Below are 18,698 nucleotides of genomic sequence, written 5' to 3'. Positions count from 1 at the left end.
AAATCCATGGAGTGATAAGACACTGGACTTATATTTGGCAGAGTTAAAATCCAGTTCAAATCCTGTCTGGCTATCCAGCTTTAGGATCTACATGGATTTCTTAAATCACCTAGGTGAATACCAGAGTGGTTCCTATGAAAGGGCAAGGCCTATTTCCTTCTCTATCCTCCCTGAATCCAAATTTGTGCTTTATCTCTGATGACTTTGTTATCAAATAGGGTGTTATACCATAATCTCACTTCTTTCCCTTTTTGAGTTTTGCTGTGTCATGAACAACTAAAATGAAACAATGGATACCCAGGATGGAATGTATTGTAATAATATTTTGAAAAAGTTACTAGTCACCATTTAGTGGAGATGCTGAGTAGTAGCAGGTAGACATAACAAAAAGACTGTCACGATATAAGCTTTTGACCTACAAGGCCTTTGTTGAAAATAGTGGACAGACAGACAGACAGACACACACACACACACACACACACACACACACACACACACGCACACATACTTTTTGTTGTTCCTATCTGCGACTCACCATCAATCATGAGTAGCAACTCTCATAATACAGGGTGATTCAAAAAGAATACCACAACTTTAGGAATTTAAAACTCTGCAACGACAAAAGGCAGAGCTAAGCACTATCTGTCAGCGAATTAAGGGAACTATAAAGTTTCATTTAGTTGTGCATTTGTTCGCTTGAGGCGCTGTTGACTAGGCGTCAGCATCAGTTGATGCTAAGATGGTGACCGCTCAACAGAAAGCTTTTTGTGTTATTGAGTATGGCAGAAGTGAATCGACGACAGTTGTTCAGCGTGCACTTCGAACGAAGTATGGTGTTAAACCTCCTGATAGGTGGTGTATTAAACGTTGGTATAAACAGTTTACAGAGAATGGGTGTTTGTGCAAAGGGAAAAGTTCTGGACGGCGGAGAACGAGTGATGAAAATGTAGCACGCATCCAGCAAGCATTTGTTCGCAGCCCAGGAAAATCGACTCGCAGAGCTAGCAGAGAGCTGCAAATTCCACAATCAACTGTATGGAGAGTCCTACGAAAAAGTTTAGTTATGAAACCTAAACGTCAACTACCCGAGGCGATGGATCGGCCGCCAGGCAGCCCGTGACAGAGCACTTCATCACTGGCCTCCAAGAAGCCCTGATCTTACCCCCTGCGATTTTTTCTTATGGGGGTATGTTAAGGATATGGTGTTTCGGCCACCTCTCCCAGCCACCATTGATGATTTGAAACGAGAAATAACAGCAGCTATCCAAACTGTTACGCCTGATTTGCTACAGAGAGTGTGGAACGAGTTGGATTATCGGGTTGATATTGCTCGTGTGTCTGGAGGGCGCCATATTGAACATCTCTGAACTTGTTTTTGAGTGAAAAAAACCTTTTTAAATACTCTTTGTAATGATGTATAACAGAAGGTTATATTATGTTTCTTTCATTAAATACACATTTTTAAAGTTGTGGTATTCTTTTTGAATCACCCTGTATAGAGCAACTAAAATGGTTGCACAGAAGTGGATTCTGAATGGTGTAAACATAAACTTCTTTAAAACTAAGATAGCAGAGGAGAAGACAGATACCATTAATCAGGCAAATGCGTCAGAAAACAAATGGGATACATTTTATGAAACCACACTGAGACCTTTGGACTGCCACTCCCTATCGAAGTAGCATTGTCCACGTCCATAACACACTACAGTCAGGCCTGGTTGCCTAGAGGTAAAGTTACTTGCCTGGAAACGTAGACATCATGAGATCAAATTCCAGCCAGTCCACAGAAATCTTCTGCCTACCTTCAATATAGCCTTCCTTTCTCAACAATGTGAAGAGTTGACAGGAATGACAAGAGGTTCAGATTCTGTGTTAAACTGTAGGTACCCATTCTGTAGTTGAATAAATTGAATAAATGGAGTACATAAGGACACAAAAGTCACCAAAATTTGTGTCCAATTGAAATACTTGCACTTGGCCATTCAGATGCATCAGGTTATTATTATTATTATTATTATTATTATAATTACACACTACCATAATGGATGTAATGACAAATTAAAATTTCCACTTAGCCTCATTAAACTAAGATAGAACATATATTATTTTAATAATGTCTGACATATTGATGGATTTATCGATATAATAGGCATTTGTATGATGAGATCACTAGGTGCAACATGGAAGGATACAAGAGAAAACACCTGCTGCAGATTAAAAGGGCTCCCATGGACCACTATGGCCTCACTTGCTATAACTGGCCAACAGCATGTTCTCTGGTGTATCTATTTACAATGAACCTGCACTATCTGGTTTTCTCCTGGAGTGTGATCAGGGTTTTGGTGTTACCTATCATCAACCTTTGGCTAACACTCATAGTTGCATATCTGCCTAGTGCAGAACTGTCTTCACTCACAGTTCAACCGGCAGTTGTACTTTTAGTGAAAAAGCTAACAGCATATTGGTGCACTGAGCTGTGGTTCATACCAACAAACAGCGATTTTCCATCACTAACATTCCAGTTATTTGACAAAATATCTGAATTCTGTCTTGAACAGAAGTCTTTTGAAGTCTTTTGTTTTGTGTATTTCTAGAAGAATCAGGATCTATTACTTTCTGTGACTTAATTGTTAATAAATTATGACTAATAAAATCAGTGTTGTTGTTGTATCAGGCTTACAGGAGTGGTGACAATGATTTTTTGGCACAGCAAACCATCCTCTACCAGAAGAGAACTTTTCAGGTCATTTCGGTGAGTGTTTCAACTATACTGGACCAGCAGTTTTTTGAGCTCTGGAAAAGATAGCTAAGACTGCAGCGCAAGCTCACACAGAAGCTGACAGATCTGGCATGTCTACAAACATTTCTAACAATTCCAACTTTCCAGTCATTTAATGAAGCTCAAGAGTACTGGGAAGAGTCCCAAAAGCATTTTCTACTTCATTTTCATGAAATAGTATTCAGGATCTTGAGCAACAGTGAATGTTTCTCTTATCTGCAAAGCCATGGCTCTAATATCTTGTGAAAAACTTGGTCCATTTGTCTGACCCATCAGTGCTGCTCCTCACTGCTTTTCACGCACTTTTAAGTGGTCATTTGGCTACAAAAATGCATGTGCTGACCACTCATTTAGAGTTCCTTCAACACTGCAAGGCATACTCCGACAGCTAATCATCATGGGTCTGTAACACCTGAGTAGAAAATGCTAGTTTGCATGTCTTTGTGGAAAATATTATATGGATTTGTTAATAAATGTTGTAGTGATTAGACTATCAACAGGCAGTCAAGTGTGTGACCAGGAATGATGGCAGTGAGATTCTTCTTTAGAAGTTTTGGATATTGCTACAGCTTTCAAAATTTCTCAAGAACCTCAGGCTTCCATTCCCATGGTCTGTGAGATATCAGAACTGTCATCTCAATCAGGAACTGTGGTGTGGCCTTGTCTGTCTGATGGTGATCTTTCACTAATGTCATGCAATCCTAGTGACTCCTCCTCGACTAAACAGGACTCAAATCCAATGCCATAAAAGTTTTTCCTCCTGGCCTTGGTGAAAATTTCATAGACTGTCTAGCAGACTTGATTGTTTTTCCTTGCATGATAGATGTAGTTGTCAATGTTATAATGATGTCTGTCAGCAGTGTTTTTGCCAGGGTCATATAGCAAATGATTGGCAGAGCTGGGCACACTGTTAGCAGTCAAGTGCACTGATGCAAATAAATGACATCGCAGAACTGAGAGTAACACAACACCACCTTATGCTGCCAGCAAAGACTCATAGTATTACCATTTCATTCCTCTTTGATACTGGGGCCTCAGTCTAAATTATTAATCAGCCTACATATCTCCAGTTGGGATCTCCACTTAAAATCTGCACCAGCTGAGCTAATGGCTTCCACCCATCATGCAATTTTGACATGTATAGTGCATTTAAAATAAGTTGTGACTTTTGACAGCTCAGTACACAGTAAGTGGACTGAAGCATAGTTGCCAACGTGTGCTGGGTGCATCAGCAGGTGATCAAAGTATAATTCCAGGCCTAATTGGCGTGACCTGATCATTTTGTTAATGGCCATAGTTAGTTTGATAGTAGGTAAACTTCTGCAAAATATTCTTACCTTGCAGTGAAAAATAGGTATAGCTATGAATTTGTGTTTGGTGCATGTTAGTGTATGTGCTGCTGCATATTGAATGTAGGTAATATATTGAATTATTCCTTTAACTTGGAAGGATATCACTGTCTGTCTCCAACCTTGAGAAAATGGAATGTATGTAAGGTGCACCATCATGAATTTGTATGCTAGTGAAAATTGGGATGAAATATTCATAAATTCCTCATATCTCCAAATGATTTGAGATATCAAAATACAATTTTGGCAAATGACAGTGCACAAAGGAGAGAGTGTTTTGCCATATGATTAATATGCAAAACTTCCATATCTACCACAATATTCAAGCAACCGCAGATTTTTTCAGTGAAATAATGTAATTATTGAGCGCCATCAATAGCTGGTGAAACAAGAACTGCTGTGGATTTTGTAACAATATAAGTGAAGAAGTTTATTTTTATACTGACAATAGTCTGTTTCATAAACTATTGACCTGACTTGCACTCAGTTGATAGCTCAATATTACACTATTTCAGGATTCTGCCCAACTGAATTAGAATTTTAGTGAGATGAATATTTCTAAAACCTGCTGTCTGATGACAAAAAAAGCAGATATTAACATGGCAACAATAGAAGTCACGTTTTCCCCAAAACTTGTCACAGTCCTTCATGAATCGATGTCTCCTTAACTACCTTCTCGGTATGGCTGACAACTCAAGATCAGTCATGTCATGTAACATTTATGGTGGCTTCTTTTATTGGAGAATGCCTAATTAAACTATTTCATTTACTGTTAGCCAGTTCGTCGACCTGGTTGCATGAAGTTTTGGCTCATACTACAGCACTGCAAGTTCCATTAACTCTGCCTTATACAGGTTCAAATTTATCTTGTGGAACGTTTCTTTTTACACAGAGCAAAATATCCTCTCCCCTCCATTGCATTGTTGGAGGTTTATGCGTCACAACAAAGTGTTTTAGTGTTTTGTCCTTTAGTATTGTTGAAAAATTCTGAGGAATGTTTTGCAGCAGAACATTATCTTCCCTGCCAGTGAATGTGTTCTTGGACAAAACTTTTATCACAAATCTTGTATTCAGATTACTGCACTATTGCTGTTAATGTGATGCCAACACAAAGCACTTGCTCACAATACCTGATGACTACAGAACAATACAAAGCCAGAAAATACTATTTTACGAGAGATGATGGACTTTGATGGATCTATTGTGTGACATCATGTGGTACTGTTTGTTCATGATGTGGCAACAGGAATGCTTCACCAGGTGAACAGCTAGCAACATGGAAGGGAAAGCCAACTCACTATTCGTGTTACCTGGGCAACGGCGTCACGTCCCCTCCCATCAACAAAACGTCAAAAGTCACAACTAGTTTTAAACAAACTATAGCGCAAGTAGTTCTGGAACTGGCATTTAAGCAAGTGACCAGAACCATTCCTTCGTTTATATTAGTAGAATCTTCAGGTAAAATATTTTTGGCCTTCATGTGTAATCAGCCTTTGGATTTTCTATCCCACTCTCAGTCCAAGCAATTTATAATACCGTTCCATGTGCACATGCGGATTATTTGTGTTCCCAATATGCTTCCTTGTTTTCTCCAGGCCTTGGAATGACTTCTAATTTTTCTGCCCATATTACATTAAAATATTTGGCAGTTCCAATTTTTTAAAGCCCACCAGATACCAATAGCCCTACAGCACTAGGTTAAGGTAGAATGGATCACTTAGAGAGGAGTTAAAATTGTTGCCCCTGATTCCTTACAACAGTTGGACATCACCTTTAGCCATTGTCCACAAATCTGGTGGTGTGTTATTCTACTGTGTGGCATGGTAGTGTATTATGCCTTTGCGGGAACTTATAAAATACAGAAAAAACTCAGTTGATTGTGGACTCATACACCCTTACACACCCTGACAAATTGTTTTGTTCACCACTGTGGGCGAGTGGTTCTAGGCGCTTCAGTCTGGTATCACGCGACTGCTACGGTCGCAGGTTCGAATCCTGCCTCGGGCATGGATGTGTGTGACGTCCTTAGGTTAGTTAGGTTTAAGTAGTTCTAAGTTCTAGGGGACTGATGACCTCAGATGTTGAGTTCAATAGTGCTCAGAGCCATTTGAACCATTTTTGAACAAATTGTTTTCCAAACTAACAGAGTTCAGTATTTCAGAATCTTATTTTCAACTTCCTTTGGGTGAGGCTCCCTTGGAAACAGATTGCCTTTTGCCATTGCTGTCACACCAGCAATTTTCCAAAAAACATTTAGAACAAACTATTGCCAGCGTCCCACAATGCATCAGCTACCTGTATGATATAGTTATCATGGGATGTCAAATCTCCAGTGAGTATTTTCAGTCTTTTTGTAAGCCTGGTTAAAGTATAACTTGTCAAAATGCTCCTTCTTACAGCTTTCCAGTATACAGAAATATGCTTAGCCATGATGGATTTAAATCAACATCAGAAAATGTCATAGCTGTTTCCCATTTACCAAGCAGTAAGCAGACTTACCTAGTATTTTCACTTATTGTTAAACAGACAGTTAGTGTTTTGAATGAATGAACTGATGGCATATAGTGACCAAGTGCATGTTTTGCATCCAAGTGCTTCCCAGCTGGACTGTCAAGCTGTGTTCTTCAGCACTGATGTATGAGTTATTCCAGAGGTATCAACCTCTTGAAGCCTTTTCTTTTCTATATATCCAGAAGATAGAAACTATTTACTTTCTTTCACTTAGCTGTAAATTAGTTGTCCTTTATGAAATCTTTGTTGTTCAAGGAGAAGACTTGCAAAATATTGTGAAAATATTAGAGCATCATTCACAGTAAAGGTGACACATGGAGTTGAAGATAGGCACAATGAAAAGACAGTTACACATTTAGCTTTTGGGCCGAACATTCTGTAGAAAAGAAAACACACACACCTTCAAACAAGCAAGCATGTCTCATGTACACATGACATACTAACCACAACAACAACAACAACAACAATGAAATATAAAGAAACTTTGATCCCAACTGTGGATAACTTTACCCCTCAAGCTCTTCTTCTCACTAATGCAAGACTTGTCATGTTTGTTCATTTATACACTAATATTGTACGTGATTTTCCCACCAGTCCACTACAGCCATCAGAATTATTTCTTGGAAAACATGGAAAATCTTGTACCATTACAGTTTCCACCACACATAAATGAACAAGCATCAAAAGTACTACTCTACTAAGATGAACTATACACTAATATAGAACTATGTTCCTTCTCATAACAAATACTATTTTTTCATTATGCACACATTTTTCCTATATTTTACAGATGGACTAGCACTTAGTGAATCTTGTCATGAAGTTTTCATACAACGCAAATACTTATTATATTCCTTGCACCGCTATAAATTGATTGCTTTTTTGATTTGTTAGGAAAAGAAAGTAAGTAAATGTAATATATATGACAACAACACCAAGTGCAATTCAAATTCTCTGACAGACAAAGAACAAAAGTAAGATTTACAGACCAGAGTCCATAGATCAACGGATGCCACTCAAAGATTTATAAAATAAGACAAATAATGTATATTTACAGCTAGACATAAAATATTTCATGTTTTTCTTAAATAAAAACTATTTAATATAAATATGGTAGGAAAGTCTTTGGTTTTCTAAAAAATTAGGACTGCTTGAATGCTGGAAAGCAATGATTCTTTCCTCTCATCCCGTCTAGTAAGTCTCCCCTTGTCCACAGTTCTGGGCAACTTTTCAGAACTCTTCCATTGCGTAAACCTCACTAGTCCTTTTCTTCACCTGTCTTTCTTCCCCTTCAACCCATCTGCCAGAAGAAGGGCCACTGGCTCCAAAAGCTTTCAAATTTAATTACCTTTAAATGTGTGTTCTCCTTCCACTACTTAGTGAGTAGACGTTTATCTACTCAATTACATCTACATCTACATCTACATACATACTCCGCAATCCACCATACGGTGCATGGTGGAGGGTGCCTCGTACCACAACTAACTCCCTGTTCCACTCCCAAACAGAATGAGGGAAAAATGACTGCCTATATGCCTCTGTACGAGCCCTAATCTCTCTTATCTTATCTTTGTGGTCTTTACACGAAATGTAAGTTGGCAGCAGTAAAATTGTACTGCAGTCAGCCTCAAATGCTGGTTCTCTAAATGTCCTCAGCAGCGATTAATGAAAAGAACGTCTCATTTCCTCTAGAGACTCCCACCCGAGTTCCTGAAGCATTTCCGTAACACTCGCATGATGATCAAACCTACCAGTAACAAATCTAGCAGGCCCCCTCTGAATTGCTTCTATGTCCTCCCTCAATCCAACCTGACAGGGATCCCAAACACTCGAGCAGTACTCAAGAATAGGTCATATTAGCATTTTATAAGTGGTCTCCTTTACAGATGAACCACATCTTCCCAAAATTCTACCAATGAACCGAAGACGACTATCTACCTTCCCCACAACTGCCATACTCATTACTTAATACTTGTAATATTAACACCCATGTGTCTGACGTTCACAAAGGTCAGGTACTGATGACTCTATGCAAAATATGTAGCTAAATAAATTTTGTAACACGTATTTACCTCATCTAACACAAAAGGCACAAAGAGACGTTGATCATCAAGTAAAAGAAGCTTAACGTTGCTGTGTTGGGAAGCATGGAGTGAAGGAAACAAATTTTCAACAATCCACTTTCTTTGCCTTTGTGGTGTCCATCCAAGTGAATTAATCCCTGGTATATTAATTATTCCAGTTGCTGGTTCATTTCCTGTCGAAACTGCCCAAAACTCAAGACCATTTTCTTTGTAGGCATCAAGGAATCTGAAATATTGGGAATTGATAATGAGGTCAGTGACTAAAATTTACTAGAGTATTTAATTTACAAATGAAAATGAGATATAGAAAAATTAATGTACTAAAAATTATCCTTCACAGTGTGCTACTGTGGTAAGCAAGGAAATTCGTGAAATGGGAAATTTGTCTCTGTAATGACATTAGGTCTAATAGAATTACAGAATAGAGCATTTGAGACACCAAAGCTCTGTACATGCCAAATGCAGCAGTAGGAACAACAGGAGCAAAGCTAACAAACACACAGTTGAAAACACACATTGAATCTTCATTAGAGGATGTTCAAAAACTCGTCAGGAGAGAGAAGAAGGGAAGAGGACAGGGAAGATGACTGGAGTCTCTCCTATGCTCTAAAAAAGAATATTCATGAAGTAAAGGTCTGAATGTGACAACTAGCAAAAAAACTATCATGAATTGCAGAATAATTAGTTACAAAATTTGTTAGTCAAATCTTTTACCATAGTTAGCAAGTTACAACAGATCATTTATTGTATTCTGTGGATTCCATCTTGAAGGAGAACCTTTAGAAGTGAAAATGTGTCAAAGTAAACATCAAACAAAGTGATCAACTGTTATGGACTATATTAACAAGTAGCTATTGTTAAACTGTTGCAAACGATTTGCACTTACTCATGGTAAGTTTAACATAAAAAATTAACAGAAAAACTGCTATTTAGGGGAAAAATTGCTGCTTACTGTTTATATACAAACACTAGCATCTCTTTTCTAATTTCATTCGCCTCTCTGTTTTTATGTGTTCGATGCTTAATAATGCTGCAGATCGGTTTTGCTTTAATCTTACAGTGCTAATTTTTTTGAATATAGTAGGACCTTGTTTGCTTGTATGGTATAAGACTGGAGGATTCTACTTTAGCTCCTGGTAATGATAATGCAGTTTTAATTTTAGACATAGGCTGTGGTCATAATTAATAAATTATTCTCTCCCTACTAAAACATACTTTAACCTCAAATGCTATCCATATCTTATTCCTACAAGATCTGTGGGATCAGCATGTGCCATAGCTGTACATTAGTTCTAAATAGTGGAGAAAGGAGTTGTCTCACACATATTGTGATAATTGCCTTTGCATTGATGAAACTTGTTTGATTCCTCTCAGAGGACATTAAGTGGATAGCAAGTTAGTTAATTGGTCTCAGTTTCCATGGATGACTTAAACAAATAAGTCCAGTCCAGGGTAGAATAAGAATAATATGAGAAGAACAGATACCTCCTCACAACATAGAGTCTCACACAGAACAATGAAAAGACTATGAAACTTTAAATTTTTTGGCAAAAATGTTCTACAGATGAATATAACATACACACACACACACACACACACACACACACACACACACACACACACACCACACATAGCTACTCTGACTCTGTCTACAGCTGCTCAGGCCCGAACACAGACTGCACCTGCATCTGACATGGGCAGCAATCCATGGTGGGTGTAAGTAGAAGCCATTGGGCAGTGAGAAGAACAAGGCTGCTAGGTACAGAGTTGATAGGCTGCAATGGGAGAGGGAGAACAGGAAAAGACTTGGGTAGTGCTGGATTGAGAGTAAGAAACGGGTGGAAAACAGGGAATAATGAAGGTTGAAGCTGGGGACAGGGTTGTAATGGGACATCCTCCTCTAGCATTACTTTTCCCCAACAGTAATTGTCGATAAGAGTATTATTTTTTGAATTCTGGACAGATCAGTATTAACTCAGTTGCTTTTCTTAAAACGTTCCTACAGTTTTGTACACTGCATATTATATTTCAAGCTAAAATTTATGAAAAGAAATTACTTTATAAAATATTTTAGTTTCGACATTATAATAGATAAATACTTGTTCTAAATGTACAGTTAAAATTATTTTTTTTAGAAAAAGTTTAAATTACGAACTATATCTACACTTAAAATTTCTATTATTAAGTACACAATCCTGTACTGTTTATTCTGTTTATTTCTGGATTCATTTATGAAATTATAATCGAAATTAATAATGTAACAAAAAATAGTAGGAATTCATTAGATAAGAAAAATTGTAAACCCTTTGGAATATTGTTATTTCCACAGAGTGTGGGAGTCATAAGCTTGCCTCTGATGTGAACAGATGTATTTTTGTATAAAAGGTGTGAACAATGTAATTTTGGCTATGATAATGTGAAAAATCAAAATACTGTAAGAAATACTAAAACGTGAGAAAATCAGTGGAAAATATATTAATGTCAAAAATTCTGCAACAACAATCTTCCAATTTCATTAGTTCAATCAACTGCAAGGGCCTGATGTTAGATTTTCATCTTCAAGAATCAGCCCCCAAATAATAAGAACTGGAGCCATCTCAACATGACAAGCTCAGTAAACTTGAAAGTTTATTGTAATCTTTGCTCCTATCAACTCTTCGTAAGAAACCACTTATTAATTACTTGGACTGGGCCTTGTTTAATGTGGGCAATAATTGGAAGAAGGAAAGAGGGGTGAGATTACAAGTGGGGGCATTGTCTGTGATTAATTGGCTAATAATGAAGTTTTGTCTGTTTCAGGAACTGTTTTATTTCATTGATTTTTGAAAATGATGTACAAATAAATTTTTGATCACATGGAGCAAATCTGAAGGCTGACCAACATAGGATCTTTATACTAACAGTGATGATGCACTACTAATAATGATGGACCAGATATAATTGAAAGTGAGGGGGACTTTACAACTACAACCAGGGACATCAAAAAAGAAAGATAAGTACAAACTATTTGTAACATTAATTTGTTTGTGGACTCGTGTGCTTGCTAACAAAATGAATAGGAATGAAAGCAAAAGTGAGGTAAAATGGAAGCTGCAGGATCCAGTCACGAGATGTTTGAGCCGAGTAAAATCATTGTCAGTAAAGAAACAGTAAAGACTGATGTTTTACAGTTAATTTTGGCAAAACTAGAGGAAATTAAGACAGACTACAATAGCAAATTTAGTGCAGTTAATGATCAGTTAACTGAAATAAGAACAGATAATGATAGTAAATTTACTTCAGTACAAGGACAATGAAAGGACTTGAAAACTGAAAGCAGTAGCTAAATGGACAGGGTACAAGATCAGATAGGTCAACTTAGTAATCAAGTTTTGGAGTTAGAAAATGGGTTGTCAGAGGGGTTAAAAAGTGTGAATGAAAAAGTTGATGTTTTAGAAAATAAATTTATTGTTTTAGAAAATGAGTTTGTAGTTGAGTCAGCGAAACAATTAAAGAATGTTGATGATGTCAGAGTGGAACAGAAGGTCATAGCAAAAAAACTGCCTGAGTTAGGAGCTACCACCCTACAAAATGATTCCAATTTAAACCAAAAAATTTTAAATGTAGAAAACAATATACAAACTAATGTAACTGTTTTAGATAAGAAAATTCAGCAGTTCAGGAAAGTTGTATTAATAAAAGTCTGTGTGCAAACAATGTTATTGCATGGTCCAACACTCTAATCAATAGTTTTCTGTCAGATAATTTACATCCAGTGGATTTTCTGCACCACTGCAGAGATAGCTTTGTGTCAGGCATGAATGACAATCAAAAAATTAAGTTTGATAAAAGACGTCTTGAAGGCATAGCTCTGTCATGGGTAAATTTAAATTTAAGTAAGTGGGAAATGTACCAGAGTTTTGAGAAAAGTTTTTTAAATAAATTTTGGTTGGAAGCTGAAGAGTGGAGATCAAAAGTAAATTTTTGAATGGTCCTAATCATAGGAATAGGGTTGGCACATTGGAAGAGTTATGTAAGAACCAACTTAGAAAGTTAGCACATCTTGACAAACCATTGGATGAAATGATCTTGATTAATATGCTTAAAAGGAGATTACCAGAAAGACTGAAGTGCAATTTGGTATACGGACCTGACAATTGTCTTGAACAGTTTTTACAATAATAATAATAATAATAATAATAATAATAAAGATTTTATTGTCTTTAGGCCATTACAGCAATTGACAACGTCAAATGAAGTTACAATTTATAATACAGTGTGATAAGGTATTGACTACTGAAATATTTTAGCTTATATTACAATAAATGTACAGTGGGTCATCTGTTGGATTACTGCATTTTACAGTTGAAGAATTCATTGATATCATAGAACGGGTGGGCAATAAACCATTCATGCAGTCTTTCTTTGAATGTATGTTCAGGAAGATCCTGTATGGCATGTGGCAGCTTATTAAATAGCTTGTGCCCTGTGACTTCATAGCTATTTATTGATTTTGATAGTCTGTGGTAAGGCGTGTATATGTGTCTGATGCTTCTTGTGCTGTAACAATGTATATTTTCTCTACGTTTCACATCTTGTAGGTTCTTCTTCATAAAGATTAAGACATTGTATATATAGAGGTTTATTACTGTCATAATTTTTTGTTTAGTAAATAAGGGTTTGCAGTGAGCCTTATGTGAAGAATTTGTAATTATCCTAATGGCTTTCTTCTGCAATAATAGGATGTCATGTATATGACTACAGTTACCCCACAAGATAATGCCATAGGATATTATACTCTGGAAAAATGCAAAATAAGATGATCTGATGTATGTTTCAGGTACGCAATTTCTGAGTTGTCTTAATAAATAAATTACTCTAGATAGTTTACTACTAATATAGTTTACATGTTGGCCCCAGGATAACTTTTCGTCTAAATAAACTCCCAGGAATTTAACAGAACTAGGGTCATCAGATAGCAGCTTGTCTCTTAGAGTGAAGATTATCTGCTGAGTTTTATTTTCATTTAGCAGGAAACTATTTGCTCTGAACCAATATGCTGCATGAGTGAGTGTATTTTCAGCACAGGTTTTAAGATCATTAAGACTGTTACTGCTATGGAGAAAAGTCGTATCATCTGCATACAATACAGTGGTGGATCTAATAAACGAGGGGAGGTCATTGATCATTATCAGAAACAGGAAGGGCCCCAGTACAGATCCCTGAGGCACACCTACTTTAACATTTTCTATGTTTGACATTTCCTTACCAACACAAACTACCTGTTTACGGTTGTTGAGATAAGCTTTTAATAGTCTGAGACTGTTTTCTTTGATGCCGTAGAATTCTAGTTTCTCTAGTAGTGGCATGTGCTCAACACAGTCGAAGGCCTTGCTTAGGTCACAGAATGAGACCTGAGCAAAGCCTTTGTTCTCAAAAACTTTGAGGATGTAACTGACTACCGTGTTGATTGCATCAATGGTCGACAGATTCTTCCTAAACCCGTATTGTGTAGCATTAATTATTCCTAATATGTTGACAGGCTGGATGGGCCAGTAGAAAGAAGTATGTACCATAATAATAGGAGCAATGGGAGAAATCAAAGAAACAGAAGTAATGATAACTTCCATCAGTATCAAAGTGACAGCAGAGAGAGAAATTCTGAACAGTAGCAGGACCGGAATAATGGGAGTAACTATGGGTATTTTAATAGAGGAAACAATCACAGAAGCAACTAATCAGGAAATGGCAGTTTGCATTAGTGAAGGTCCACAGTTTTGGCGTGAGGAATCATAACAAACACAGGACCTCCAAATTTCACTTGCAGTTAGACAGAAATAACAGGGTTAATGATATGGAACATGTTTCTGAAATTGAATAGAAGAATATCAGATTCCTCATTTGTGTTTTGATCAAAAGTTTTGTGATACTAAGTTTCATTATGGTGATGTAAGTGCTAATCACAAACCAGAATGTGAGAGTAGTGAGAATTTTAGTTTAGTATGTACTAATGATTTCTTCTCTTGGGCAGAAAACAGTATTATTGTTGTATGTAAATCAGATGATGACTGTAGTGGATCTGAACTAGGTGGTATTTTTGAAGTAGATGTGAATGAGAGCTGTGAAGTAACTAAGGTTGGTAAGTCTGAGACTGGTAGCTTATTGCAAATGAATATAAGCAAGGTAAGTAACTTTGATGGAGATGAGACGTGTATTGTCAGTGATGTTGTTGATGAAGTAATTTTGGAGGAATATGATGATGATGAGTATGAGGTATTTGTGGAGTTTAAGAATAATTAAGTTGCAGTTGTTTGTAAATGATGTTTCAAATACATGTAAGGTAAGTGATGTACGTGATGTGTAAGGATGGTCATGGAGTAACAGTCCATTCAAAATAGTTTTGCATTACTGTCATTCAGAGTAATGATCCAAACAGTGAAGGTGAGCTATCTGTGAGCCTGGAGAGTAAAGGTGAAAACTTTTTGAAGTTTGTTTGTGAAATAGGATTTAAGCAGGAAGTGTAATTTTGACAGTAATGTGTTTTGTGTTTTTTCTGTAACAAATGATGTTAGTTATGCCATGGAATCTATTCATTGTGTTCAGTCTTTACCTGACAACATGAGTAATCAAAGTAATGTTATGATACATGTAAAGCTGATAAAACCTTGTGAGGACAGTGTGGATGGAACATTTGATGAAACTGAAAGAGGCCTTTGCATGAAGTGTCTGACAACAGAGAGGATGATTCAGATTTTTGGTGCCCTTACATTAAAGTTGAAATTGATCTGAGGGAAGGCAACTCTTTGATGGCTACAAGTAGCTCGATTTGTCGTATATCTGAACAGTTTAGAGACAAGATCAAGTATAGTAAGAATTTTGAGGAAATGCACATTGTAGGTGTAAAGGTAAGAGGAGCTACAGGTAATCAAAGTGAGCTGGTAAGATCTCAGGTAGTTTTAACTTTATACTCCTTCGAATATGGATGCTTAGTGGTCCCTAGTTTGGAAGAAAATATAGTTCTTTGTATGGACTGGATAGTGAAAGTTGAGGTTTGTTTTGGATGGAGTGCTAAATAATTTTTTATTTTTGAACCTAAAAGTAATATTTATGTGAAAGATAATTTGTGTATTTCAAACTGTGGGAAAAGTTGTAACTATTTGCAAAACACTGTCAACCAAAGTGAGCACCAGATGTTTTATGACAATATAAATTTTGATGAGACTAAGGATCAGTATTTTGAAAGTCTAGTAGATTCTAAAGTGAGAGAAACTAAAACTCTTAATGTCTAACAGAAGGAGCAACTTAGGAATTTGTTATTGGAGTTTAGAAATGTGTTCAGTGAAATACCAGGGAAAGTGAATGGCTATTAGCCTTTCTTTGTCAATCCTTGTAATATACCATTTTCAAAAAGGACAGATGTGGAGAAAGAAATTCAGAAAATGGAAATGTGGGGAGTAATTGAGAGAAGTTGGAGTGCTTACAAAAGTCCTTTGGTTGTGATAAGTAAGAGAAATGGTGGACTGAGAATTGTTTTGAACTCTAGGCATCTTAATAAGTTTCTTATCAGAGAGACTAACCATCCTGAGAACATGGATGAGCTGTTACACAAATTTTATTATGTAAATTTCATGAGTAGTTGGGACTTGACCTCTTGGATTTCATATGATTCCATGTGGAATTAATTTTAGAAAGTATACTGCATTTTTTGTGGAGGTAAGTGTTTTCAATACTTTGTGGTGCTATTTGGGCTAAATGTGTCTATAGCTGAATTCATAAGAGCAATGGATTCTGTCGTGGGGAGTGAAATAAGTTCAAAAGTAATTTTGTGTGTTGACGACACTTTGGTCACTGAATAGACTGGGGAACAGCGTTTGGATCTGTTAAGAGATGTGTTTTCAAAATTGGAATCAGGAGTTATGACTTTGAAAATAGGTAAGTGTAAATTTGGTGTGGAAGAAGTAAAATTTTTAGGACCTGTTATATCTAAAAAAGGAATTGCACCTGATAAAGAGAAACTCAATGTCATTGCTAATTTTCCTGCTCCTTGCAACAAAAAACAGCTTATATCATTTTTTGGGTTAACTGGATTCTATACAAAAATTTTTAGCAGCCAAGATTTGAATGCTTCATACCTGTGTGAACTTTTCAACAAGAATACTGTTTGTGATTTGCATCACGAATGTCAGTGTGCTTTCGATGAGATCAAAGGACAGTTTTGTCAGAGTCAGGTATTGTTCAGACTGGATTTGTCTCTTCTTGTTTGTATTATGACTGACATTAATGATGTTGGTTTTGGTGCTCATTTATTTCAGGAGGTTGAAGTTGAAGGTGTTATTGAACATAGATCACTGGCATTTGCTAGTAGAGTATGTCAGAAGCATGAAAAGACATACACTCTAACTGAGAAAGAACTTTTGGCTGTACATTGGGCATTCATCAAGTTTAAAAATTATTTACTAGGTCTCAAAGTAATCATCTACACTGATCACAAAGCACAATGTTATCTCCAGGATTGTAAGCTGTACCATAATGGAATTACTCATTGGAGCTTGCTTTTAGAGCAGTTCAATTATGAAATCAGATGTATTAAGGGCACAGACAATGTAGTTGCTGATGCTTTGTCCAGGCTACCTTTAGGGAGTGACTCATCTAACATCTTTGGAGAAGGAGAGAAAGAGTTTAAAATTATGTACTTCAAGGTCTGAAAGAGGAATAAGAGATCTTGAATATTTGCAGACATCTGCTGGTATCAAAATCATGATCAAAACTGGAAATTGGTTATGAGCATGTTGGGTAAGAAATGAGGTGAAAAGACTGAACAATATTATGATGTACACAAGGGTATTTTATTCAGGAGACGTAAGACTGACTCAGATGGTTGGAAACTATGTTGGCCGGAACAGTGTATTGATACTTAAATTACTTATACACATGAGAGTTAAGGTCATTGTGGATCAACCTAATGTACACAAAAGATTCAGGAAAACATCTATTTTTATAACATAGGAAGGAGAGTCAAGAACAAGACTGCCAGCTGTAACAGATGTGAAAGGGTGAAGGTAAGTAACGAAACAAGTAGAGGTCAAGTGCAAAACATACTGCCTAATAGTAACCTAGACCTGATGTCTGTGGACATCTATGGATCTTTGCCTAAGTCTAAGAATCGATTTATGTTTTGGTGGTAGTTGATGTATTTTTGAAGTTCATAAGGCTGTTTCCTCTTAAGAAAGCTACCAGTAAGCAAATCATTTCTAAGTTTGAAAACACATATTTTCATCAATTTTATGGGACAGCGGTTCTCAGTTAATATCACAAACTTGGAAAGACTTTATTGATCATGCAAAAATAAGGCGTATTCTAACCTCTGTGTACCACCCATCGAGTAATCCTGCAGAGAGATATATTAGAGAAATTGGAAGACTGTTTAGGATATATTGTAGTAAGAATCATACCAGTTGGTTAGATTATGTCGATGATTTTGAGGATATTATGAACAGCTTATAACATTCTTTAACAGGTTTTTCACCATTTTAAATAATGTTTAATCACAGAGCAGCTAACTTTATTTCTGAGAATGTTTTCACTAAATAAAATTCTGTCACCACAAGAGAGAGAAAAGCAGGTCAGTGAGATGATGAAAAAGCAGATGGATAGGAGAAAGCAAAGACATGATGATAAAGGCAACTTTTCCTAAGTTTGAGTTAGGAGATCTTGTGTTGGTGAAAGCCAAAGAAAAATCTAAAGTGCTGATATCTTTGATATTTATATAAGACAATTCAAAATTCCTGAAAATCTGCATCCTAATGCATACAAACTTGTATATCCTAATTCTAAGAAGTTGTTTGGATCACACAATATCACTGAACTGAAAGCTTATAGACATGATCCACAAGCACCTATTTCTTTTTTCTTTCTCCTTTTCCTCTTTTTTTCTTTCTCCTTTGTCAGGAATGTAGTATGTAAAATGATGTGATTTCTAAAGTTCTGTCTTATCTA

General features: G+C 36.5%; 1 protein-coding gene across 1 annotated transcript in view; it reads right to left on the bottom strand.

Moving 5' to 3' along the window:
• LOC124615990 (lysosomal acid glucosylceramidase-like) overlaps nt 1–18,698 on the bottom strand; it is a 182,763-nt gene that overhangs the window by 70,208 nt on the left and 93,857 nt on the right. Inside the window, exon 7 of the mRNA XM_047144199.1 lies at nt 8,712–8,949. Within this exon, the coding sequence (XP_047000155.1) occupies nt 8,712–8,949 (238 nt within the window). The remainder of the gene's footprint in view (nt 1–8,711; nt 8,950–18,698) is intronic.

The sequence above is a fragment of the Schistocerca americana genome, chromosome 5, assembly GCF_021461395.2.
Source record: "Schistocerca americana isolate TAMUIC-IGC-003095 chromosome 5, iqSchAmer2.1, whole genome shotgun sequence".
Taxonomy (NCBI): domain Eukaryota; kingdom Metazoa; phylum Arthropoda; class Insecta; order Orthoptera; family Acrididae; genus Schistocerca; species Schistocerca americana.
The sequence above is the reverse complement of the archived record's forward strand: the minus strand, read 5'-3'. Positions and strand labels throughout refer to the sequence as shown.